Raw genomic sequence first — 27,431 nt, 5'->3', positions numbered from 1 at the left:
TTGTCTTCCGTTTTAGAAAGTTTTATTAGTATAAAAACTTCAATGTAAAAGCCGTAAAGACCTTGGGGTTTCGTTTCCTAGAGAAAAAGTCGTGAAAATTTTCAGAATCGTCGTAGCTTCCAATTTCTCCGTCGATTTTCTCTCTGCACACAAATCCGATCGCCGGATTTCTGAACTCTCACCTGATTCCTGTTTCTCCCAGCTTCACCTTGACACCTTCCATAGTTTTCCATTTTCAGGTACTTTCTGGATTTCCCTTTTTGTTTGGATTCGTCGATCAAATAAGTCGTTTCTTAATTTTTGTTGCTCTTGATACGTGATTCCGTTGATTTTGTTATTAGGCCGAGGCATATAGTGGGTGGTGTAATCCAGATTATTTTTTGTTTCCGGCGATTTGGGTGATCATGTGTTCAACTCTGTAGGCGGAGGAATTTGGAGTTAGATATTTTCTTCGTAGGGAGATTTTACTTTTGGATTCATAGAGTGTTCGATTAATGGTTGAGGAGGATAACTTGGTGTATCAATGGATTGTGAAGGAACTCTGGTTTCTGTGAAGAAGATGAGATTGTTGGAGATTGCTACTCATCTTATTCGTCTTCACGGGTTCGCTTGATTATACAATACGTGTCTAGAAAACTAAAGAGTTTTGATTTTTTTTCCTTCTTGATAAGTAACTTGTTTTGGGGGATTAAACATGGATGGAGAAGCTACTTCTTGGATCAGGAGGGCGAATTATTCTCACACTGTTTGTTATCGTATGATTACGCCAAACTTAGAATCTCTGCCTTTTACAGTAAACAAAGAGAAGACTTTTGGATTGAAAAGGATGCCTCTGAGCTCACCATCGGATCTGAAGTCACTTGTAGGAACTTCACAGGCTAAGCAGCAAGCGACAGGTTCTGAAACACAGAGAAACCCTGTCACGAACAAAAAGAGGTCTGCTTCTCCGTCTCCTCAGATGTCTCTCTCTGAGTCTTTTAAAGAAGCAAAGTCTGATATCAAGAGGTTTTCTACTCCGCATCCTAGAGGATTGGAACCAGAGAAGGGAATGAAGGCGAAGTTGCCTCGTAGAGATTCCTTTGAGAAAATATCGTTCAATCTACGGTCTCTATCGCACTCGGATCCTATTAGGGATCTTAGTACCCTGAAAATTCAAGAGAAGGTGAAGAGTAAGATTGAGACGAGGTCTTCAAAGTCTTTTGACTGTGGAGCTTCTAGAGTAAGTGCTATGGGAGTGCTTGAAGAACACCTCATTGATACGTCTAAGTTGATCTATGGGAACCAGTTTGCGCATGGGATATATAGCCAACTTTACCATGGAGAGTACAAAGGAGAAGCTGTTGCTCTCAAGATTACGCAAGCACCTGTTAATAGCGAAGACAAACTCTTGGGAGCTCGTTTGGAGAGACAGTTTACCAAGGAAGCCACTCTTTTATCTCGACTAAGCCATCCAAATGTTCTCAAGGTGATTGAAATTACGTTATATTATGTAGGTTAGGTTATGAATGATGTCTTTTAGTTTGTTTTGACTTTTCTTCTCTGATTGATGATGTCCTAAACAGTTTGTGGGAGTGAACACTGGAAACTGTATCATCACGGAGTATTTACCTAAAGGGTCTTTAAGATCATACCTGCACAAGCTCGAGCAGAAACGCCTTCCTTTGCAACAGCTGATTAAGTTTGGTCTAGATATCGCGAGAGGAATGGAATACATTCACTCAAGAAAGATTGTTCATCGGGATCTTAAGCCAGAAAACGTGTTGATTGACAAAGACTTCAACTTGAAGATTGCTGACTTTGGCATAGCGCGAGAGGAGGAGTACTGTGATATATTGGGTGCTGAGACAGGAACTTATAGGTGGATGGCACCTGAAGTGCTAAGAAAGAGACCACACGGACGAAAGTCCGATGTTTATAGTTTCGGTCTTGTTTTATGGGAAATGGTAGCTGGAGCGGTCCCATATGAGGAGATGACTCCTGTCCAAGCTGCTTTCGCAGTCATGCACAAGGTAAATACAATTCTGCATCTCCTAGCTTGTTTCATGATTGTGACCTTTTCCGTTGGTTTACACGAACTTTGTGTTTGATATTTGGCCAGAACACTAGGCCGGTTATACCAAACGATTGTCCAGCGGCAATGAGAGAGCTGATTGAGCAATGTTGGTCGTTGCAAACAGACAAGAGACCAGAGTTCTGGCAGATTGTGAAAGTTTTGGAACAGTTTGACATGTCTCTGAAGAAAAACGAAGGGAGACTCACTCTTATGCCGAACCAGATCTGTCCAGAGCTAAAGAAAGGTCATAAATACTGGATTCAGATATTCGGGTCAGTCCACCACCACGTCGGCGGCGGCAGCAGCAGCAGCCACCACCCCACCGTAGGCTCAGCCTTACCTAAACCTAAATTCGCCTGAGAGAGAGACTCTATGAGTCTCGTTTTGTAAATATAAGTCAGTGGCTATGTTTTTGTTAATCCACTGTCTCTGTTTGCGTTTGATTTTGTTTAGGACAACCATTAAAGATAGCTTCTTTTCTTGTTTGGCTTGGGTTTTTTGTGAAGCCATCTCTTTTATTTTTCTTGAACAGTGAGAGATTGTTTTATGGATTATCACTTTTAATTTTGAAGCCTTTTTGTGAACTTGTAATGAAGAAAAGATCAATAGATTAAAAGTCTGAAGATGAAAGCAAGAACTATTACAGCAAATGACCCTAAATTCACTGAGATACTCAAAAGCTAGAAGACGAGAAGAGAAACTCAAACACCAGTAGACCCGAAACCTCCTTCACCACGAACAGTAGAGTCCAAATCATCAACCTCCATAACTTCAGGCGTCACGATCCTCTCGATTATCAGCTGCGCAATTCGATCTCCAATCTTCACCTCGAAATCAACATCGGAGTAATTGAACAAAATCACACCAACAGGTCCTCTGTAATCGGCGTCGATCACTCCAGCTCCGACATCGATCGAGTGTTTCCAGGCGAGACCAGATCTCGGAGCGATTCTCGCGTAGGTTCCTTCGGGGACGGCGACGCTTAGATCCGTCGGGATAAGCGCCTTGCCTCTCGCCGGAACTTTCGAATCGACCGCACTTGAGAGATCGTATCCTGCAGAGAGAGAGGAGCCTCTCGTAGGTAAAACAGCTTTCTCGGAGAGTTTCTTCACTTTGAAGAAGAACGCTTCGGAATCGCCTTGAACTCCGTTTCGATCGAGCTTTTGGATTTTCGGCAACGGTTCCTTGGCTTCGGGGCTGTTGCTCTTCTTCTCGACGCAGGCCATTGTTGGAATTCGAAGACTAGGTATTGATAACTGCCGCGAGTTCACTGAGTTGAAGAGAAACCCTAATTTTAATGGAGGTCGACTTGTTGTGATGGAGAGGCGTTGTAGTTCCGCCATTAATGTATAGACATTCCCTTAGTGAGTTCCAATGGCGCCAAAAGTTCCCTCCACACTAAACCTCGGAAAATTGACGAGAAATTTGAATGGGCTTAGCTATTTCATTTATTGATCGGCCTATTAGCCCAATCATTAATATTATAAACCATAGCTGGTGGTATCAAGATCTTACCGAGTAAATATTTGTTTTTGGTTAAAATCTTACCGAGTAAATATGTTAACTGAATTTTTATTTTTGAGTTAAGAAATTATATAAATTAATACTCGATAAATTAATAAATATTATAAATTAATAAAATTTTCCAGTTCTAAGTTAGTATCTTCAAAATTTAATACAAATCGATAAGATAATAAGATAATAAATTCAACAAAACTCTTATGTAAATATATGGTTCCATTAATATTATAAATTAATAATTACCATAAATATAATTTTATATAAATATATAAATGAAATAATCTATTAAAATATGAGTTTAGTAAAAATATTTTTATTTTAAAATTTTAATTTCTTGTAACTCATCTTTAATTTAGACATAATGTTTTAAAGAGTAATTTTTTAAAAAATATTTTTAAAAACTTAATAAAATAATAAAAAATATTGAAAATCTATAAATTAATAACTTTATAAATTAATAAATACCAAAATCTCAATATTATTAGTTTATAAAGTTTTTTTTTTTTGGGTCGGAAAAAGGGGTAAACCCCCATTTATTCATCAAAAATAAAAAAAACTACAACCGGATTTGCCTAGGACGTGCAGTCCCACTAGCATCCTCTAACAAAATCAAACGACTCTCCTCCGGACAGGAGTGAAACATATGGAAACCTACTGCCAATGAAAACGCATAGCTCGCTAATCCGTCCGCAAGACGATTAACTTCCCTATACACATGTGAAATTTGGACTATCCAATCCTTCGATAGAAAGTCATAGCAAAGTCGTACTAGGAAGGACAGCGGATGCGAATCCTCAATCCCTGTCTTAAGAAAACCAACCACTATTTCGGAATCAACCTCTAGCTCAAGACGTGTGATTCCTCGCTCCCAAGCTATATATAGACCATAGTAGACGCTCCACAACTCCGCTAGAGGCGCGGAACAAATTCCGATATTCAAAGCAAAACCACAACACCAATTCCCATCTGTATCCCTCACCACTCCACCTGCAGCAGCTAGCCCCGGATTACCTCTTGAAGCTCCATCAGTGTTTAATTTAAACCACTCATCATTCGGCCGAGACCATGAAACCATCTTCTCTGCCCTCATAGACTGATTAGCAGACCCTTTCACGAGTGAATGTGCATTCGATACCTCCTTGGCGATGTCAGTAACAAATTTCACACGATCGCGGCATTTACCAGTTGTCCCAAACACATTCCCGCACCTCCATTTCCACCCTCACCACACTGCCATAGAGAATAATGTAGCCCATGGACATCCTCGCACTACGGTTGTGTCGCCCAAATTATTAAATAACCACTCCAGTAACGTCATCCCAAAGAAAGATTGCAATCGTCTCGGCGGAACAAGCCGATTCCAAATTCCCGCCATAGCTGGGAAATCCCAGAGAATGTGAATTATCGTCTCATCTCCCATCTTACAAACTGAACATATGCTCGAACTACTGAGATGTCTACGAAACCGCTCCATTTTGGTCATAAGCACTTGTTGCCCTGTTAACCAGAGGAACACACGAACTCTTTCCGGTGCCGTCACCTTCCAGATACGCTCAAAGAAACACCCCATGCTTTGTTTCGATTTCTCATCTCGTGTGAGGAAAGTATAAGCTGATCTTACTGTAAATTTTCCATCGGAGCAGCCTCCCCAAGAAACTCTATCTGTCGCACCTGTGATTGTGTCGACTACCAATGAGGCCATTTTCAGCTTAGTGCTTTCAGAGATATATGGCGTAATATGTTGCCAATCCCACCCAGAATCTACCTTCCACAGATCCCTAATCCGAGCTTCTCTTTGGGTCTCCGAGATGGTACCAACAAGTAAATCACAAAGTGGCTTCGATGCCAGCCATTTATCCTGCCAAAACCGTATTTCACGGTCATTACTAATAACCCATTCTAAACCCGGTATCACCACTTCCCGCAGACCCATGGCTACACTACGCCATGTTGATGACCACGTTCCCTTTGCTACCAACCAGGCTGGGTCTCTAATGCTGCCAACTTTGTATTTGCTGCGTAGTACCCTAGTCCAAAGGCTTTCTTTATCATGAATGAGTCTCCACCCCACTTTAGCTAACAAGACTTGATTCATAGGTTTGGCTAATCGTATGCCAAGCCCACCATCTGACTTCGGAGCACAAACTCTATCCCATGCCACCAAATGTTGTTTCTTTTTCTCTTCTGAACTTCCCCATATAAACGATCTGGACATCTTATCCAGCTTGTCCAAAACAGATTGTGGTAGTGATATTGTGGTCATAGTATGGACGGGGAGAGATGACAACACGGACCGTGTTAGAGTGATCCTACCAGCAAAGCTAAGAAAACGGCCTCGCCAACCCGAGAGACGTGAAGACACTCTCGATAAGACTCACCAAAAGTATCGCTATTTATTCGTTTATGCAGTATAGGCATCCCCAAATATTTACCCAAGTCTCTTGTGGTTTGAATTCCACTCGCATCACTTATTCATTTGGCAAGTTCTCTGCTGACATTCTCCGAAAAGAAGATCTTCGACTTTTCGAGGCTGACTTTCTGTCCTGAAGCAATACAAAACCGTTCTAACACTTTCCTCACAACCCGAATCTGAGCTACACTTGCTTCCGCAAAGAGGATCAGGTCGTCCGCAAAACAGATATGAGAAAGCTGCGGGCCTCCTCGAGAAAGCCGTATAGGTTTCCACTCTTTCGATGCGATTGAAAACTCAATTAGATGACACAATCTCTCCAGACATAGGACAAATAAATAGGGTGACAGCGGGTCACCTTGTCTAAGTCCTCTCTCCGGTTTAAAAGGTTCTGTCTTCTCTCCATTCCATAGAAGTGTCATCGCCGGACTTTCTACACATTTCATTATCCATCATCGCCACTGTGAAGATAGCCTAGCCGCTATAAAGGAATCCTCTAAAAAGTCCCATCGAATTCGGTCATAAGCTTTCTCCAAATCCAACTTCAGCATCATCCACCCTTTTCTTCCTTTCTTCCTCCGCATTGAGTGAACTGCCTCTTGTACCACCACAATATTGTCTGTGCTTAATCTCCCAGAAATAAAGCTTCCTTGAGCCGGACTAATTAGCTTGGGCATCACACGCTTCAGTGTCATAACCATAGCTTTAGTAATTATTTTGAATAACACATTACATAAGCTTATTGGTCGGAACTGCATGATTGTCTCTATTTTCAAAACCTTAGCTATTAAAACTACCAAAGCATCGTTTGTCCCTGATGGCAGAGAATTCGATTCGAAGAATCCCAGTACAAACCTCGACACCGACTCTCCAATCACATCCCAACACTGATGATAGAAAACAGGTTGGTATCCGTCTGGTCCCGGAGCTTTAAACCTCCCCATACTCCGAACAGATTCTTCTACTTCTCTAGAGGAGAAAGGTTGGTCCAAACTATTTCTCTCCGCTGTATTCAACGCTGGAAAACCCATCTGAGGAAGCCCCTCAACGTCCTGGTCAACATCTGTCAATGAATATAGTTGCCGATAATAAGTCACTGCAAGCGCCTCTAACTCTGCTGTATCAGAGATCCACTGCCCAGTCTCATTCCTTAAACTTTCCACACGATTCCTACGCCGTCGAATGATTGTCGAGACGTGAAAAAACTTAGTGTTTCGATAGCCTATTCCGATCCACGTCTCTCAGGATTTTTGAAACCAGATCAGTTCTTCTTGTGCGAGAACAACATCCAATTCTTTACACAGCATGTCTTCCTTACTTTACAGCTCATCAGTTAGAGTCACATCCAACAAATCTTGAACTGTCTGTATCTCATTCATTAACTTGTCCTTTCTCTTGTGCACATCTCCAAAAACTTCCTTATTCCATTTCTTTAATCGCGTCCGGAGGCCTTATAAAGCAGCTGGAGTAGTTAAATCTCTGTTCCAAGACTGAGTTAAGAGCTGCTTAAACCCTTCATGATTTAACCATGCCGCCTCAAATCGAAAAGGACGTCTCCTCGGGTCTCCTTTTCTTAATGGGCATAATTGCAAATACAAATGAGTATGGTCCGAGGCTAGCATTGGTAGATGTGAAACAGTGGCCTCTTGCCATTTCAATCTAGCATAAGGACAACATAACACTCTGTCAAGCCTTTTGGCAATAAAGTTTCTCTCCTGCTTCCCACGTCGCCAAGTAAAGCTACTCCCTTTAAATCCCACACTACAAGAATGAGGGGTTTTTCTGTCGAATTAGTTACGACGACGTTACGTCGTATTTACGACGATCAAAAATTTCGTCGTAAATTCGACGTAAAAAATGACCCTCGTAAAATTGTTGTGATGTTACGACGATATTACGACGAATGAAGAACGAATTTAATTCGTCGTAATGTTGTCGTAATATTTACATCGATAATACGACTAATTGTCCTCTATCTTGTAATTGACGTAAAATCAATGTAAATGTGATGTAAGTTTTATTTCGACGTAAATTTGATGTAAATATGCAATGGTAATATGTTGGTAACCAAACAAAAAATTCTATATATACCCTTTCTTCTCTCATTATTCCATCAACCCAAAAAAACATATAAAGACACAAATTTTTTGAGTCTTTGAATGTTTAAGTAAAATTTTTAGTAGTTGAAATTTATATCAAATTTCAGAAACAAAAAGTCAAATATTTGTTTTTGAAATGTCTATATACGATCTACGAAAGTGGATGTATACGCCCAAAAATGGTGATGGGTCGTTGACTGAAGACTTCAAAAACGGATTGGAAATATTCATGTACCAAGCCGACCTTATGCAAACTGTAATTGAAAGCGGCAAAATGTATTGTCCTTGTGTGAAATGAAAAAATAGGAAACATATTCCTATTGACACTGTCTGGCAGCATTTATTGAATAGAGGGTTCATGCCCCAATACTTTATTTGGTATCAGCATGGAGAGGGATATGGTCAAAGTAGTGGTCAGATGGCTGCACGGAGTAGTAGTAATCATCAAGAACATATGGATTTTGAAGCGTCCAATGATTATCAAAGTAGTCAAGTTCAGGGTGAAGATCATGATAGGATGCATGAAATGGTTACTGATGCATTTCATGAAACACATGCTGATACTGTTGAGGAGCCCAATGCAGATGCGAAACGCTTTTATGATATGTTAAACGCAGCAAAACAGCCTCTGTACGAGGGATGTAGGGAAGGTTTATCAAAATTATCATTGGCAGCTCGGATGATGACAATAAAAACTGATCACAATCTATCTGAAGTTTGCATGAACAATTGGGCAGATCTTATTAAAGAGTATTTGCCAGATGATAATTTGGCTGCTGAAACGTATTATGAAATTCAGAAGCTGGTTTTTAGTCTTGGATTGCCTTCTGAGATGATTGATGTTTGTGTTGATAATTGTATGCTTTTTTGGAGAGATGATGAGAAGCTTGAAGAATGTCGTTTCTGCCAAAAGCCAAGATATAGACCGCAAATTGCTGGGCGTAAGAAGATTCCTTACCAACGAATGTGGTATCTTCCTATCACTGATAGGTTAAAAAGACTATATCAATCTGAACGGACAGCTGCGTCGATGAGATGGCATGCGGAACTTTCACAAACAGATGGCAAAATGACTCACTCGTCTGACGGGAAATCTTGGAAACATTTTAACACCGTACATCCAGACTTTGCTAGGTCTAAGCGAAATGTTTATCTTGGTCTTTGCACTGACGGTTTTAGTCCATTTGGTATGTCTGGTAGGCAATATTCATTATGGCCTGTGATTCTTACGCCATATAACCTTCCTCCAGATATGTGCATGCAAAGAGAGTTTTTGTTTCTAAGTATATTAGTCCTTGGTCCAAATCACCCGAAGCGGGCCCTTGATGTGTTTTTGCAACCACTCATACATGAGTTAAACCAGTTGTGGCATGTTGGAGTACGGACATATGACTGTTCGAGTGGTAAAAATTTTACGATGCGAGCGGTGCTTATGTGGACAATAAGCGATTTCCCGGCATACGGAATGCTATCAGGTTGGACAACGCATGGGAGGTTATCATGTCCTTATTGTCTTCATAGGACTGATGCATTTCAGCTTAAACATGGTAGGAAAACCTGTTGGTTTGATTGCCACTGTCGGTTTTTACCACCAAACCATCAATATAGAAGAAATAGGCGTTTGTTTATAAAGAACAAATTGGTTCGTCTCCCTCCACCAGTGTACCTAACTGGAGAAGAGCTTGAAGCGCAAATAGATCATTGGAGTGGACTTGAAACGGTCCCCCGAGGAGGAAATTGGCACATTCCTGCGAATATGCCTGAAGGATATGGGGTTCATCATAATTGGCACAAGAAAAGTATATTTTGGGATCTGCCTTACTGGAAAGATCATTTGCTCAGACATAATCTTGATGTTATGCACATTGAGAAGAATTTTTTCGATAACATCATGCATACTGTTTTGAACGTCCAAGGAAGAACCAAAGACAGCGTTAAATCACGGATGGACTTACCTGATATATGTAACAGAATTGAGTTGCATATGGTGAGTAATGGGAAAGCACCTGTTCCTGTATTTCGGTTGGGTGCTGAACAAAAAATAGCATTGTTTAATTGGGTATCATCAGCCGTGAAATTTCCTGATGGATATGTATCTAATCTGGCTAAATCTGTGGATAAAGGACAAAAGTTTTCAGGGATGAAAAGTCATGATTGTCATGTGTTTATGCAACAGTTACTTCCTTTTGTGTTTGCTGAACTCCTACCGGGACATGTCCATGAGGCACTAGGAGGCATTGGAGCCTTCTTCCGTGATCTAAGTACAAGGACATTATCAGAAGATGTAGTTGCACAACTGTCTACAAATATTCCAATATTGTTGTGCAATTTAGAGAAAATATTCCCACCTGCTTTCTTCGATGTTATGGAACATTTACCTATACACCTCCCCCATGAAGCAGAGTTGGGAGGACCTGTTCAGTTTAGGTGGATGTATCCGTTTGAACGATTTATGAAGCATTTGAAGGGTAAGGCCAAAAACTTAGCAAAAGTTGAAGGGTCTATCGTGGCGGGAAGTCTGACAGAAGAGACTTCTCATTTCACGTCTTATTAATTTGCTCCAAAGGTTCGTACACGCAAACGGGCTCCAAGACGTTACGACGATGGGGGTGTAGGACAAAGTTACGCAGTGGAAGATGTGCCTGATATATTCTCACCAATTGGACGTCTAAGTGGGAAACTAAAAGAAACTTGTTGGTCAAACGAACAAGACTACCACAGCGCACATACATATATACTTCTGAATTGCGAGGAATTGGCACATTACGAGAGGTACATAATTATAACCATGCATGATTAAAATTTGATTGAACAAACGAAATGTCCTTAACAATGTTTTAAAATTTCAGCACTTTCGTGAGTCAAGTTTCAGAAGATGAAATTAACAAGCGGAAAGACCAACATTATGCATTGTGGTTAAAAGGTCAAGTCGAACATGATGACATGACATATGCAGTATGGTTTCATGAGTTGCTCCTAGGTCCTATTTCGAAGATAACTACTGCAGCTATGTATTTCACACGTGGCTATGTTTTTCATACTTATAGTCATGGCACTCAACGGGCAACTACAAACTATGGAGTTTGTGTACGAGGTGAAGTAGACTTTTATGGGATCATCAAAGAGATAATTGAAGTGGAATACCCCGGATTAGTCAGAATGAAAACTGTTCTATTCAAATGTGATTGGTTTGATCCTACAGTAGGTCGTGGAGTGCGAATTAACAAATTCGGAGTGGTAGATGTAAACGCATCTCGGCGATACAATAAGTTCGAACCTTTTATACTTGCATCTCAAGCAGAACAAGTCACCTTTGTTCCATATCCTCGAGTTCGGAATACAGGAATTTCATGGCTGGCGGTTGTCAAAGTTGCTCCAAGGGGTATAATTGATGGTGTAGATCTCCCGCCAATGCAACAAGATGATTGTGTCGACATTACAGAACCGGATGTTGAAGAAAATGTTCTTTTAATTGATCCACGTAATCGACAAGTGGAAGATCTACATGGGGACGAAACTGAAGAAGGTGCTGACGAATTTCAAACAAGCAGTGATGATGACAATGATGATGAGGACACCGAGGAAAATGTTGATGAAGACTAATTAAATATGTTGACATTTAATTGCATGTTTCAATGTAACATTTGTCAAATTTAAATTTTTGAAAAATTAAAGCCAATTAATGAAAATAAAATTTGTTAAAGTGTTGACTTGGACATATGTTGATTTTTACCACGAATTTACGATGATTATTTAGAAATCGTCGTAACTTCGTCGTAAAATGCAAACCCTAAACCCTATAGGGTTTAGCTTTCCCAACTTACATAATGGTTTTTGGGTTCATTTTCCTAAGTAAACTGATGTATTATATAAGGGTCTGTAGTATAAGGTTCAGGAACTTGTAGATATGTGGTTTTTATTACGACGAATTTACGACGAATGGGTGTGATCGTCGTAAATTCGTCGTAATATACCATCGAGATTACGACGAAATGTAACCCCTAAATCTTATAATCAATCTTTTCTGGGGTTCAGGGGGGATTTTGATGAAGAGAATGATATGGCTTACCATCTCATAAGGTAAACCAACTTTCTAAACAAAAAAAAAAAAAAATTCAAAATTTGACATATATGTGTTTATCAAGTAATCTTAAGGTGTTATATACATTTACACAAGATGTAAGGATTTATCTTAGATCTTACTAAATTCTTCATTAAGTTATGTAAACATGCTAGAAAGTTATACAGACCACATTTATCATGAATAGACATGCTTGTATGTGCTTATGGATGTTTCAATTTTTGAATTTCATCAGTTTTGGTATAATTTGTCGTAAATTCGTCGTAATATTACGACGAATTTACGACGATTTGTGGATACACAACCGTCTTAATTTTTATGATTTATACGATTCGTCGTAAAATCGTCGCAAAGCCCAGATACAACCACGTGTGTTTGTCTTATTTGTTTTCTTGTACGGTGGGACCATTACGACGAATTTACGACGAATTAACGAGGAAAATAAATTCTATATATAGGACCGCACCCATTCCTCATTTCGTCGCTCATCTCTCTTTCCTCTCTCTCTGCTTCCTCCTCCCTTGCATTCCTCCTCCTTTTGACGCAAAAAGGTAATTATTTTTTTTTAATTACTTAAAATTAAAATATTATTAAATAGTTTAGAAATTCAAACGGTTTAGATCGGGAATTAGTTTAGGCTCGGAATTTGTTAGATTTAGGATCGGAATTTGTTAGATTTAGGATCGTAATTAAAAATTAATTGTAATTAATTTAAAAAATAAAATTTTATCGGTTTTGCAGACGATGACTCGACGGAGGACGCATTACATCAATTTCATGGCGGACGGACACTCTTCCCGGGTGTCTGCCTCGGGAAACACCGGGACCGATGTCCCTTCATCTTCTGGAGCCTCCCAGGTTCCGAATACCGCGGAGCAGTCTCCACCACCGCCTCCACCACCACCTCCACCGCCGGCTGCCGAACCGGTACCCGCCCCTCCTCATTCGTATGCCCAGTTTACGGTTGAGGATTTACTAGCCCTACCGGGACAGGGGGCTTTACGACGTCTGGTTCCCGGAAAAGCGGAACAGGCTCTTATTGGTAAGTAAACTTTTTTGTTTTTTATATTTTTTAAAATTAATGCTTTAATTTACTTAAATATTAATGTAATAAGTTTTTTTTTTTGTTTTCATAGGTTTGATTTGGAAAATTGTGTCGGTCGGAGCGTTTCCGACACAATTAAGAGTCATTTCGTGGAGCCGCACTACAATTGGAGCAAGGTGTCGCAAGAGACGTTCGACACCTGGTACAAGTGCTTCGCGGTAATGTTTTTAAAATCTTATTTATATCATTTTAAATTGTTTTAAATTTAATTAATCTTACTTTTATATTGTTTATCTAATTTTTTGTTTTCTTTTGCAGCAACGGTGGAACTGGGACATCGGGATCAACGAGACGGTCCGCGAAGCTTTCCGGCTGAAGGCGCAGAAACGCCTAGTCAACACCGTTTCCGATTGGAAGCGGAAGTGGGAGACCGATGGAGACGACGCAAAGCCGAGCTCCATGTCCTCTTCCTGTTAGAACGGGTTGAAGGCGTATTGGCTGGACCCGCATGCCCAAACCACTGCGGCTAAGTGTTCGGCCGTCCGAAACCGGGTCGATCTGGTGAGTGGTCAGAAGTTAGTGACCCCGCACACTTCTGGCCAAATATCTTTTGCAGGAAGACGTCTCATGATGGTAAGTAATTAAATATAAATTATTTCATTATTATTTTAATTTTAATTATTGCTATAATTTATTAAATATTTTTGATTAATGTTTATTAATTGGTAGGCCGAGGAGAACGGAGGAGAACTACCTCCAATGACGAAGCTCTTCGAGACCACTCACCGGAAGAGGGACGAGAGCTTTGTCGACGCTCGGTCCGAGGAGATCTACAATGCCGCTATGCAGCGGATCGCCGAGCGGGAGACCCAGGCCACACCTGACGGTACTATCCAAGTACCGTTGACCGTCGCTGAGCAAGACCAGATTTTCGAAGAGGTATGATCTATTTCAATTTTTTTAAAATTTATTATATTTATTACTTAATAAATAATTAACGTTTTCATTTTCCATTTGTAGGTTGCTCCGAAGAAGAAGGGCCGAACCTTAGGGATGGGCTCTATTAGAGACTGTCCTGCCGCCTCGGCTTCCGGATTTCGAACGCAGGAGGATCCGAGTCATCTTCGCCAGGAGCTTGCTACGGCCAATGCTGAGATCACCACTCTCAGGCCTGAGCAAGTGGCCCAGAAGCAAGAGCTCACCGAGATACACGATCTCTTCGACATCGTTGCGGAAGCGGTTCCGCAGTTGGCCACCGCAATCCGAGCGAGGCAACAGCGAGCACGAAGGGTTTTTGAGACCGGTGGTACTTCCGGTACTGGACCATCGGACCAGCAGACGCAGGGTCAGTCTTCGGCTCCGGTAGTGCAGACGGGAAACGACGGTCCAGCAACGACAGGCGGCCAAGACGGAGAGCCTACTCGTGACGTCGATCTCAACCTCGACGATTACGAAATCACATTGTAGATTATGTTTTTTTTGTAAAAAACAATTTGTATTAAATTTTTTCTTTTATTTATAAATTATTTTCGAATTTAAATTTCAATTTAAATTGTTTTTTTCTATTTTTAATTTTTTAATTATTTTAAAAATTCATTAATTAAATTAAAATCGAATTAAATAATTAATTTATAAATCGACGTAAATTCGTCGTAAATTTACGTCGATCTAACGTCGAATTATTAACGACGAATTTACGTCGAATATGAATTTATAAATCGATGTAATTTCGTCGTAAATTTACGTCGATCTAACGTCGAATTATTAACGACGAATTTACGTCGAATATGTTTACGTCGGATTTACGTCGAAACTTTACGACGAATTAACATCGACAATTAAAAAAATTAGTTTCCCTTAATTGAAATTGTTCGTCTCCTAATCGTTGTTAAATCGATGTTATTTTACATCGATTTTACGTCGTTCTTATGATGGACTTCTTTCGTTGGAAACTTTACGTCGCGTTTACGACGAATAATTTCCGACGATATTACGACGATTTTCCCGGGTTGGTAATTTTACGACGATTTTACGACGATTTCGGTTTTACGACGATTTTTTTCGTCGTTAATTCGACGTAAATGCTCTTTTACGTCGATTTTACGTCGATATCTGCCGACGTAAAACCCAATCTTTCTTGTAGTGCCATATCAATTAGGTGAAGCTCATTAATCCAGTCACCAAAAGCTACCGAGTCCGTAGACAAACACCCATTCCCACCAGTCCTCTCATCTAACCTGACGATCGTATTGAAGTCGCCCCCAATAATCAATGGCTCATCCACACCCACCATTGAATTTCTTAACTGCTCCCATAACCCGCTCCGTCTACTGGCCGTCGGAGCTGCATACACAGCTATCAAATGCATAACCTCCAAAGCATTCTCAACTTTGACATAAACGAATTGATCGGATGATCCCACAATAGATACCACACCAACTGCGGACCTCCACAACAACCATATACCACCACTCTGGCCCACAGCATCCACTCTATAAGAGTTGTCAAACCCCAGATTTTGACAAATGCGACTCGCCCGATCTCCCTCTGCATGCGTTTCAAATAGAGCAAGCATATCCACATGAAACTTTTTCAGCATATAGCAAATCGATCTTCTGAAATTGGGTTTATTCGCCCCCCGGCAATTCCAAAATAAACAATCCACTAAAAATTTGACCAACAAACGATGAATCACCAGGGCAAATTGTTAACTCTCCATCGAACCCCCCGTCGATACCGGAGGTTCACACTGTCTCTCCATGCTTCTGTTCTGTGAGCTCGGTTCCATCTGCCCGGTATTCTCTTCCTCCACACTCGGGTTTTGACTGTCACTTTCCAATTCTCCATTTCTGTTAGTAACGAACACTCCTCCAGATCGGCCAACAGTTTCTCCTTCAACTCTCATCCGTTTACCCGAAACAGATAACTTTTCTTCACTCCGAATTGGGCCAAACACTAACCCTCGTGTGGGCCCATGTGATTTTTGTTGTTTGGGCCTTGAAACATTTACCTCTACTACCTTATTGCTTCCCGTCCGTCTGTCCTTAGGCCCGTCTCTTCTCCCCTTTGAGCCTATCTCAAAGCCTCCTATGAGATTCTTTTCACTAACGTGCGTAGCACTCCTTTCTTTTCCCGACAGATTCAAAGGGATCTCATTCTCCTTATTCGTCGGATTTGTAGCCCCAACTTCCCTTAAAGCTAGAGATATCGTATCCTCCTCCAAATTGCAAAATCTGTTGGGAGTGATAATAGTTTCCACATTTGAATTCGAGATATCGCGCAAATTTCGGTCAGGATTTCCTCCCGTCTTTCCTGCTGAAAACACAACCGTGGACGCCGACGGTTGTTGTTTTCGTCCCTGTCGCCGAACCACCGTGGTGTAACCATCATCAACACTTTCTGTTGCCGTTGAAGACTCATGATTAGTTCCATTTGCTTTCTCTGCAGCCCTTTCTGTAACACGTCGGGGACAATTGTGCACTAAGTGTCCATATACACCACACCCCGAGCATATGTTTGACATCCCTTCATAGGCCACATAGTATCTTTCCCCGTTGATTTTCACTGTGCCTTTTAGTGGTTTTGACAAATTCACCTCCACGTAAACCCTAGCAAACCGAGCTCTCTCAAAGTGTAGTGTCGTGGTGTCGACTCTCACCGGGTTTCCCAGTCCCTTCGCGATGCCCATAAGAATCTCTGGGTGGTAGAAATTCACAGGTAGATTTGATATCCTAACCCACACCGGCGTTGTAACTATCTCGTCCCGTAAAGGATCAAACTCAGGCGACCATCCTTTCACCATTAAGTAGCTCCCAAACACCCTCCATGGTCCCCCGGTCAAGGCCGTGAAATATTCTTCCTCTAGTTCAAAACGAATCATAAAGAACTGTTTTGGAAGATCCATTACCGACATCCCTCCTTTAGGTTTCCACAACTCCCGTAGCTTTCTGTTCAAAGACGTTATGGCAATGTTTCTCCCCAAAACCTTCACAATGATACACTGTTTCCAAAGGCCATTCATGGCTATCAAGACTTCTTCTCCGATTGTGATGACAGGTTCTCCGTCTTCCCCATCCGGAAACTCCAGCTGCATCCTATTTCTCACAAACTCCACATCCACCAAACTCTCCGGCCTCGGGCGCCCACCTACTCCAGTCCCAACCACCTTTCTCACCCATACGCCTCCCGCGTCCGGTGGATCCCCTAGGGGACGCCCCTTCTCACCTACATCAATCATCGTTGCATCCTGCGCTTGACTCTGAGAAACCCTAAAATCGCCTCCACCATCGCTCTCTATCGCCATGAGGAATTAGCCTGAAAGAATCTAATGTTTGGGTTAATTTATAGAGTTTTTACTGTATACCAATGTAATCTTTTGTTTACTCAAGGGATCACACTAATAGTAATTCAGTATTGACCAAATTAGTCATTGTATGAGTATTAATATTGGTTTATATTTTCAGAACCCAAGTTTTCAATGCTTTTTAATAGTGTAAACCAAAAAAAATTTCAGCCCATATGACTATCGAATTTATAGATATGCATTCAAGTGAAAGTACATTCAGTTTATATATATATAAAAAACTCAAATGAATGAGAGAGATCTCACCTGTAGGAGAACCCCAAAAATGAATCCATGAGAATTTTAGTGATATTTTGATTTCATTATCTAGCTCCTCTAAATGTTCGCTTTTTAATGATACTTTTGCCATATATATCGGTTGTATTTTTTTTCATGGTGGAATAATAAAATTATCTAAAATGTCATTAAAAACATAACCTTAACTACAATATTATGAAACTTTTAAACAAATGTTTATTTTAACTCCATGAAAATGGGATGAATCTCTTTGTTTTATTTTTACATTTATATGGAGTAATAAACGAATAAAAAATACATTTTTGTCGATTCATTTTTTATTAAACAAAACCTCAAAGGGCAATATAAGTGATACAAATTAAGCTCATATAAACAGGTCCAAAACAAAATTGAACACATTACAACATTACACGTTTAAGAACATGTGTTCAAGAGAGAAAAACTCAGATCCACGTGACATTAAAAGAAGAAGTATGTGAATTCTGCCGGTTTACTCCACCATCGTCACTGATGAATCGCTGGTTTTCGCCTCCACGACAATCTTCTTCGCCAAATCAATGCTTCAAAGCGTATCACACCTACATCTTCCTTTGCAGAGCTCACCGAGCAATTGATAACAGAGATCTCTAACTCCACTCCATCAAATTAATGAAGCGCCAAACACCTCGTTAGATCTAGCAAACCAGACACAGATGCAAACACGCTCGTCTAAGTCTGAAACTAAATCGATCGAAGGTATTCGCATATCTCGACTGACAGCATACGGAGAAACTTCATCCGAACTGGTTCAACAGCCCATAAGGTGGTATGAAAATTTATACTTGTATGCAAGTAATCAAGCGTCGATGAACATAGAACTCTGAACAATTTCTCGGGATTTGTCTCTTCGAAGAGACATAGATCCTGCAAAAAGAGAAAAAGAAAACCAAAACAAGAAACTAAATTAGGATATCACTGGAAAAACTGAATCCGAAAATCAGCAACTAACACCGATTAATCGGAATTTACAACCAAAAAAAGAAAGAAAATTTTCTCCCTCTGAAAAATAGAAGTGAGAGAAGAGAGAGAAAGCTAAACCAATAAAAAAATACATTTAGAATACGGAATTTACTCATCTAAAGCCAAATTAACTTTGTGACTTTTCTAGTCATTGCACTGACATTCATTATAAGCAAATGAACATATACAATTGAAGAAGATGCAAAATTAGAAGATTCAGTAAAAGTCGTGGGTTCTAAGATCATTAACAAAAGTTGATTGTAGAAAGAGTACCCAATTAGTTGCACTAATAGCGCCCAGAGCTCATTAAAATGTTATTTTTACAATTCATTCTTCAATCAGGGCATCCACCACGTTCAAGCGCCACATGGTAATTCTAACCCCCTTTTGTTGATCTCATAAAATTTTTTTTTGCATTATGTATTATGTGGCTATAGATAATTCTTTGTTAATCTTCATTTTTAGATAAACAAATACCATAAAGATATTGTATTTTGTATTGTAAGTTAATTTACAATTTGTTAATTTTTTTTTCAGAATAAAAAACATAGAAACCCTTACTTGAAGATATTCGTTGTTGTTTATTATCTTAGTTGTTAAAGATTTGATTATATGATAGTAAAGTAGATTACAAATCTTTCAGTTGAGAATATTAGTATTTTTATGTTTAGATTGTCTATAAGTGATATCCGGTTTTGTTAATTTAAAAAAAAAAATTAATTTTTAAAAATTATAATAAAAGAATATGAATAATTAATTATCCGGATAGTATAATTGATTATCCGGCAGATCCGGCGAATCCGGATATTTTGAAAATCCGGATATCCAGCTCTGTTCCAAGCCAGCTGAATGTATGAAACCATTTTTGTAATCTCAATTCGACTTGATTCCGACCCGTTTCTAATACACAATCCGATTGGGAAATAATATTGTCATTTTTCTTTAATACATTGGTTTTCTGACTCCAATCCATTTTTACAGTAAATACATTTTTTATTCAATATACCTAACACCGATATAATTTTTTCTTACACAAAGATGGTGTAACAATCTGAAAAGTTTTGAAAATATTATGTATCTTGAAGACTGATATAACTGACTTTGCACTATTATTAGAAAAAAAAAAAGGAATGATCGTAGGTTCTGCACGAGTTTTAGAGGTTTAATTAACAACAATACACATCTCTGGGATCAAAACATCTTCAAGTTAAGTGAGAAGCGTCTTTGATCAGATTCATAATCAAATCCTACACTCCAGTTACATATAGACTAGCTGCAAAGACGATGTCACGTTTTATAGCATTTGAAGCTAAATCCATTTTCTTGTGTAACGCCGAGTTTCCCATAATGGCGGCTGCGTTCTTGAACTCACGGCACGTTTCGTCCAATCTCACAATGGTTCTTACTATCAGACCTTCTGGAACATCCGTCAGCTCACAGATCTCAGCAAATGGAGTCCCCTGCAAATAAAATCGAGCATACAATATGTTCAATAGGATGTGTGAATCGCGCAATGTATAAGAAAAGAGAGCTATCTGGTTTGTTACAGACCTTTGCCCACTCATAAACGACTTCGACCAGGCCAAATTTGAGATTCTCCTGAGCATATTCTTCTGGGTCTATTTGCAAGTTGTAACGAGCTTGAAGTTCACCAAGTCTGATTGCTGTATCATAGAGTCTGTACAAAAGAGGGTCAATGATTAGATTGTTCATATCAGATCACATCAATTACTGTTTGTGGTTATGAGAAGGGAAAGAAGTGTGGACGTAACAAACCTTTGTTTAGCTTTAGCCAGCTTGGGAGTAAGTGAAGGAGCCGAAGTGTTTTTCTGTTGGAAAACAAAGGCAGACATTATAGCCACTGCTTCTTCTGGTTCCAATTCTTCGAATTGATTCTCGAACAGACACACTGTACAAATCAATTCTTCCCCAGAATTCATCTCGCAAGCGACACGGCCTTTGATTTGGACGACGAGGTCATCATCTATACAAGCAATTTTCTTCAGAACATCAATCTGCAACAAGTGTTTAGAGAGCTTTACATGTTACTCAAATTCATCATGCATAGCGAGGAAACAAAGATGCAGGAATAATTTTTCTTATTCGAATCGTACCCGGCCCTGAAACGCGGGCATCTGTAATAAGGCTTCATCGGACATTTGGAATTCGAGATCTTTGAGATCTTTCTTATGCTTCTTAATCTCCCTAGCTAGCTTCATGTGCTCTTCCAATTTGACACAACCGTGGCACTTGTTCATGGACATCTTTTGTAATAGGTTGGTCCATTTATAGTACGTCTCCACAAGCTCAGCATCTTTCATCTTCAAATCTGAAATAGAATCATGAAATGAAACTATGAGGAAAATGAATTTGCAGCCACAAAAAAAAAACGATACGGGGATAGAATTTAGCTGAAGAACCTTTAATTGGGTCTAGAGCAGGAGGATACTTGTTTCCGTCTGATTTCAGATCCAAAAGCTGTTGAACCGTCTGAGAAAAAGCTGCCTTGTTCGCATCTTCGAGTAGACGCACCGTATCAATCTTAATCTTACTAACGCATATGCACAAGAATTCCTTGTTATCAAACCCTTTAACCTCGTACCCTACACCAGCAGCGGCTCCATGGTACGGGAGGTCTATCTTGACAACACCAGAACCTTTACGAGAGCTCGCCTTCGAATAATATTCATCATCAAAACCACGTTTTGACTTGGGCGCAATAAAAAAGCCTTGAGATGGGTCTGAGCTTCTCTTGCCAATGCTGACCATATTTGGCTCTGGTGGCGGTATTTCAGATTTTATAACCAAAACAACATATTGTCTATTAGTGTTTGAAGGTACTTTCAGTACGACTCCAAGTAAATTGTCTATGCCCTGTAAAAATTACACACATGAGCAAAACATGTTATGAGCAGAAAAAAAGAGAGGTGAAGACTGGGGTCTGACCGTTTCTGATTTCATGACTACAACTCTTCCTGGTACAAGAAAACTCTGGGCACTAGAAGACTGCATAACTGCTTCAGACATTTTGCTGTTACACTCGTCTGCTTCCATATACATGTCATAGTAATCTTCAATGGCCGGTTCACCTTTTATACAGCTGGATGCACAAAAGCAATAGGTCATTCCGTTATATCATCTGGAGATGTTGAATATAGAGGTACCCAAGGAGACGGTAAAGTAGATGGGGTACACATGTTCAGTTGTTTTGCCTTACTCAATAGTTTTGGTTGGTAGAGCACGTTTTACCATGAGAAGCTGTTGTTTCTCAGGCAGTTTCTTCTGGGCATGGAATTCAGCAAAGCTTCTTTTCAACATGTCTTCCACCTTACAATAACAACCATTTGAAAAACTAGTGAGTCAGAAAAAGTCCAGGAAAAGGGTAATGGGCAGGAAATCCATGGAAACTGCAGCTATTTGGTTCAGACATTGAGATACCTTCAATTCTTCAACACGTAAGAGATGGAGGATCATTATGTAGGTTAGTCGGAACTGAGATTCCAATCTTGTAGCGCTTCCCACAATTATACGCCTCAGATCACTTTCGTCAGGAACTTCATCGCGACACATGACAACAACTGTGCCAGTTTTGTCAAGTCCCCTTCGGCCAGCACGCCCTGCCATCTGAGTGTACTCTCCAGGAAGCAATTGTCTAAATTCCTTTCCATCAAACTTCCTTAAGGCATCAAAAACTACCTGTAGCGAATATCATGGAGAAGTAAATTATTGGCAAACTTCATAGAGGAAATTTGTTAAGAAATAAATTCCTAAACACTGAAGATAATAACTTGGAATGACATTCTCAACAACTCTAACAATAACCTTAAACTCTTTCCACAACAAATGTGATATGACAATATCTATCATACGTAAGTTGTAAAGAATAATCCACTTAACATCGTAATACTAAATTTACATTAGCCACAAAACCAGAATAGTCTCACCGTTCTAGCTGGAGCATTAACTCCCATAGCAAATGTCTCCGTTGAAAAGAGAACCTGTTGAAAGATTACAAAAAAAAAAAAATCAATTACCAGAAAAGATTCAAAAAACAACAGAAATGTGGTAATAGGTCGTCAAATACTCAAATATAGCAGCAATCAGGAGCATAGAAAAATAGTTATTCCAGCACTATACTTATGGTGTAGGCTCAAATAATAGCACAGGAATCCAGTCCCTGAGTATATAAGCCTACCTTAATAACACCACGGCAAAAGAGCATTTCAACAACTTCCTTTACTATTGGAAGCAGCCCAGCATGATGAACACCGATTCCTCTATGAAGTAGGCTTTGGACTCTGAGGACCTTTGAAATGTGTCACCCCCAACAGTTCATGAGTACGAAACCAAGGCACCTCTCTAATATGTGAGAGGAAACGAAATTCTTAAGATAACCAACCTGAGGTAAATTCCGATCAGACCCTTTCAATCTCGAAAAAGCTTTATCGCAGAAGACACGGATTTCACTTTTCTCAGAACTACTAGTGAGGTCAGTCCCAGTCAAAGCGTCGGCACACCTATCGCAATAATTCTTCGAGAAACAGAAAACAACCACCTAGTGGGAAGCGTAAAATCAAAAGGTTAGTCATAAAGACCAAAATGGACTAAAGATTGAATATGAAAACTCATAAACATAGGGGAAACAAGAGTGACATCTAACATACAGGCAACAGGGACATTTTTGAGAGCTTTTTGATAAGAAGCATCCAATTTGAAGCTGCTGATCGTCTAAATGCCCCATTGTTCTGGCTGTTACCACTGTAAGAGGATTTTCCAAAATCTTTTATACTTGAGTGTTTATTCTGCTTGCCACGAGAATGAGCTTCATGTTTCTGAGATTTGTTCCCATCTTGATGAGCTGAAGATCCTGCGTTCTGTTTAGGACCAACAGTAACTGCACTTGAATTCTTCTTCTTGTGTGAATCTTTAGCATCTTTTATCCCTTTAGAGAGAAAAACTTCATTCTCACAAACTTTATAGAGCTCGCCGGAATAAAATAGACAATGCTCTAGAGGAACTGGTCTTTTTGTTGTGCTGTAAATAAAACCGACAAAATTTTGAAAATTATAATTTCAATATAAATCACTGAATTAAATTCATATTATTTTAGCAGGATACATTCAATCTCACCCAGTAACACGTATCTCCTTTTGTTTTGTTCGGCCAATCCAATCAGCAAATTCAAATGTATTTGGTACCTATAAAAAATTGAAATTTAGCAATATACGTTATTAGAGCAAGGAAATACATGAGGAGAAGGGCTCGGGAAAAAACAGAATGGTGAACAGTGACAGAACCATGAAGCCATATATATTGCTATAAATACTAGAAACTGCGGGGGTAGTTCATAAGAAACTCAACCAATTGAGATCCGAAGAAAAATCGATTAAAAGTCACCATTTCTTTTCAAACTCATCTAGTGAGAAAATCCATAGCCAAAGCTTACTTGCATGGTAAACACAACTAATATTTCGAAAGAATTATATTTTCTAAACGCACAACAACATAACAACAACAAGATGTACCGTTGCAGAAAGAAGGACAAAATTTATATGCCTTGGCAACATGATTATGACTTCTTCCCACACAACCCCTCTCTCTACGTCATTGACATAGTGAACTTCATCAAATATAACCTGTCAGTCAAAGGAAAAAGCAACAAGAAAACTTGATTGAAGCTCCACATAGAACTACAAAGGCTGCTAAGAAACGGAGCGATATGAGTACAATGTCAAGCTCTGAAGAAAGTAAAGCATCAGAAAGCTCTTTTACCCATTCTATATCACGTATGATATCAGCACCACGATAAAGCATTGACCTTAATATTTCGGTAGTCATGATCAGGCAGGATGCCTCTGGCCTTATGCTAACATCACCTGTGAGAAGTCCTACATCGAACTTCCCACAAAAGTCTCTGTATTTTTGGTTACTGATGGTTTTAATTGGAGCAGTATAAACAGCTCGTGTACAGTGCTGAACAGACGGAAAAAATAGTCAGCCAATAGAGCAAAGAATCTATTACTACGAACATGGTATAAAATTCAGAATTCTCCACCTTGGTGGCCAAAGCGAATGCATATTCGGCAACAACTGTCTTCCCAGCTGATGTATGGGCTGCTACAAAAACAGACTCCCCCTTTTCTAAACAATGGATGGCCTGTAGGCATAAGCACTCAATTATCTACTGAAAGTTCATATATAATGATAACCACATACGTTCCTAAAAAATCTACAGACTAAAAATTCAAAGGAGATACCTCCTTCTGAAAGTTGTCCAATTCGAAAGGGAATTCCATCGCCATGTCAGGAACAAGCTCATAGAACCGGTCTGCAATGTCTTGGCTATCTCCTTTAGTGGCCCATCCCTAAAAGAACAAGACACACCGTAAATAATGTTGATGGGAGAGAAAATGGAATTCCAAAATGCAGAATCCACATTCTAACCTCTTTCCGTAGTTGTTTATCACTGTTCCCAGTAATAGCCTCTTCAGCCAATATTGCTGTTTTTGCCGATGACAAAATCTCATCCAGCACAGTGACGTCAGTCTCTGTCCCCTTGCTCGCTTTAGGTTCAGGTTCAGGTTCAGGTTCTGCTTCAGCTTCTGCCTTTGGAGACTCAGATCCTGCTGAGCGATCTTCATAATATTTTTCAAATCAGAACAAATTTAATACAAATGAAGATTATATGACTCAAACATAACAGATGTCACGCACCATCTCCCTCAAGTTCGGAGAAAGCATCTTCTTCCAAAACCGTCTTGAACAGATCATCAAATTGAATAGACAACTTGCTCTGAAAGTATCACCAACACAAAGACAGTAATTAAAATAATGTATTCTTACAGTCTATAACAAAAATATGAAAGAAATTTCACATACACCAACAACATCGATCTACATACCGACTTTTCATCAGAAGCGTTGCCATGTGAACTCTGATCCTCGTACACATTCCATGTTTGGGGATATGGCTTTAAAGTACACAGAGGAAAACAAGATGAATCAATCAACACTAAATCATATATAGATTCATTAAATGATAAAATTAGATAGTGAAAAGATAAGATACCATCAAATCTCCAAGATCTAAACTCTGCTTGAAACTAGGAGGAACGGTCTGAGCAGGACCACCATTGAGCAATTCCTGTACCCATTGGCCATTACACACACCTTCTGGAAGGGTTTTCTCTGAAGACTGCGGATCCTCCAAACCACCTGGACGGAAAGGGCGATTATTGACACTTCCTCTCAGAAAATCCTTTGGAGGTCCCACCATTCGCGGAAAAAATCCAGAATCTTGATCTCCGTACATTTGTTCTGATAAATCCACCTAAAATAATATGACAATCCATTTCTCCAACTAGGGTCAAAAACAGAAAGCTAATAGCTGGCCATTCTTCAACCAAAAAATCCTAACTCTTGGATAACATCACCGTCTAAACTCTAAATGAACTAGTTTACTTAAGATAATTCACAACTGAAGTAGAAACAAACGAGTTACCTCCACTGATTTTGGCTCCCATCCTCCGTTTTCAGTATCCTTTTTCTGGCGCCTGAATGGCAATTCCCAAGTTGGAACTACAACGGACCTGGGCAAAGAAGGTTGAAGGGGAACCTTCACCCTGGAAAACCAATCAAAATCCCAATGATTCCCAGCATTCTCCGCAGAAAATTGATCAGGTTCCAATCTCGGCAGGAGATATTTCTCCTCAATATGTTTCTTTATTGATTCTTTTGTTTCCTTCGAAAAAGCAGGAGGCTGAGAAATACACATGTCGAGAGACATAAATGAGAGCTATCAAATCCATATAAAAGTGACTTACAAAGATGACTTCGTCCATTAACAGTTGGATACAGATCGAAATGTACATCATCAGATAACCAATTGAGCAAGAATTTATAACAATTTAAAAACCATATGAAAACCAAAATTCAGAGATTGGCTATTTGTATTTACTTTCTTCACACATAAAAATTGATACAACACTAGCTAACTCCACCCTTATCATCAACTAGATAGTCTCATTTACCACATAAACTTTTTTATTCATTCTTATTGAGAGCAAGACTAAGTAAACTCACACTAAGACCTAGAGACTACCGTTAAAGGAGCAAATACAACCGAATAAATAACACTTAAACACATACTTATTCAGGAAAAACATCGAATTCAGCTACAAAACGGAAATAATTCAATCAAAAATTAGTGCCTAAGCAAACCCAATTTTGAAGGCGTGATCAGACTCTTGCCGCTAAATTCTCAAAACCAGAATTGGAAAAGTCTCTTAATCATATCAATCAGAAAAAAACTCACCGATACGAAATCGGGAAGTGAGTTCACGGAGTCGTCGTTCTCCACCGTGTACAGAGGCTCGACGCGGAGGTGACCACCATGACCAGAGAACCCGACCCGGAAGGCAAGCTCGTTGCCTGCTTGGACTATGTTCATTGTTGCTTCCTCTATACTTCGTCTATCTAATTCGCATTCCCTTTTTTCTCGCCGTCTCGTTTCGTACTGTTCTCACTTCTCAGCGATCCGGTGAAAGGAACAAACTACCGTGACACTTCTCTCCGGCTGAGTTATGCGGCTCCCCCCAACGCCTTGCCGTTTCGTAGCTCAAAA

At 39.7% G+C, this 27,431-nt stretch overlaps 4 protein-coding genes across 5 annotated transcripts; 1 reads left to right on the top strand and 3 right to left on the bottom strand.

Moving 5' to 3' along the window:
• The first annotated feature begins 67 nt into the window (after positions 1-67).
• On the top strand, positions 68-2,628 carry LOC18021110 (serine/threonine-protein kinase HT1). The gene is made up of 4 exons (XM_006404368.2): positions 68-239; positions 342-1,465; positions 1,563-2,009; positions 2,099-2,628. Exons 2-4 carry the CDS (start codon positions 695-697, stop codon positions 2,411-2,413), a joined length of 1,533 nt encoding a protein of 510 aa, XP_006404431.1. The 5' UTR covers positions 68-239; positions 342-694; the 3' UTR covers positions 2,414-2,628.
• A 2-nt stretch (positions 2,629-2,630) lies between these two features.
• On the bottom strand, positions 2,631-3,409 carry LOC18021109 (deoxyuridine 5'-triphosphate nucleotidohydrolase). Its single transcript, XM_006404367.2, has one exon. It carries the CDS (start codon positions 3,394-3,396, stop codon positions 2,755-2,757), a length of 642 nt encoding a protein of 213 aa, XP_006404430.2. The 5' UTR covers positions 3,397-3,409; the 3' UTR covers positions 2,631-2,754.
• A 12,507-nt stretch (positions 3,410-15,916) lies between these two features.
• Positions 15,917-17,512, bottom strand: LOC112087724. The gene has a single exon (XM_024157597.1). It carries the CDS (start codon positions 17,510-17,512, stop codon positions 15,917-15,919), a length of 1,596 nt encoding a protein of 531 aa, XP_024013365.1.
• Positions 17,513-19,917: 2,405 nt separating this feature from the next.
• LOC18021108 (DExH-box ATP-dependent RNA helicase DExH11) lies at positions 19,918-27,344 on the bottom strand. 2 transcript variants are annotated; one of them, XM_006404366.2, is made up of 23 exons: positions 27,123-27,344; positions 26,310-26,567; positions 25,878-26,138; positions 25,711-25,779; positions 25,523-25,601; positions 25,253-25,443; positions 25,066-25,173; positions 24,864-24,965; positions 24,581-24,781; positions 24,334-24,444; positions 23,939-24,006; positions 23,473-23,842; positions 23,208-23,363; positions 23,004-23,114; positions 22,753-22,806; positions 22,247-22,504; positions 22,026-22,135; positions 21,755-21,908; positions 21,229-21,682; positions 20,923-21,137; positions 20,585-20,823; positions 20,360-20,486; positions 19,918-20,268 (listed from the first exon to the last, which is right to left on the bottom strand). In XM_006404366.2, exons 1-23 carry the CDS (start codon positions 27,255-27,257, stop codon positions 20,056-20,058), a joined length of 4,044 nt encoding a protein of 1,347 aa, XP_006404429.1. In that variant the 5' UTR covers positions 27,258-27,344; the 3' UTR covers positions 19,918-20,055. The 2 variants fall into 2 exon arrangements, with proteins under 2 accessions (XP_006404429.1, XP_024013505.1); XM_024157737.1 differs by having other exon boundaries at positions 25,878-26,125.
• Between the last annotated feature and the right edge of the window lie 87 nt (positions 27,345-27,431).

This window comes from Eutrema salsugineum, unplaced genomic scaffold, assembly GCF_000478725.1.
Source record: "Eutrema salsugineum unplaced genomic scaffold, Eutsalg1_0 scaffold_16, whole genome shotgun sequence".
NCBI lineage: Eukaryota > Viridiplantae > Streptophyta > Magnoliopsida > Brassicales > Brassicaceae > Eutrema > Eutrema salsugineum.
The sequence above is the reverse complement of the archived record's forward strand: the minus strand, read 5'-3'. Positions and strand labels throughout refer to the sequence as shown.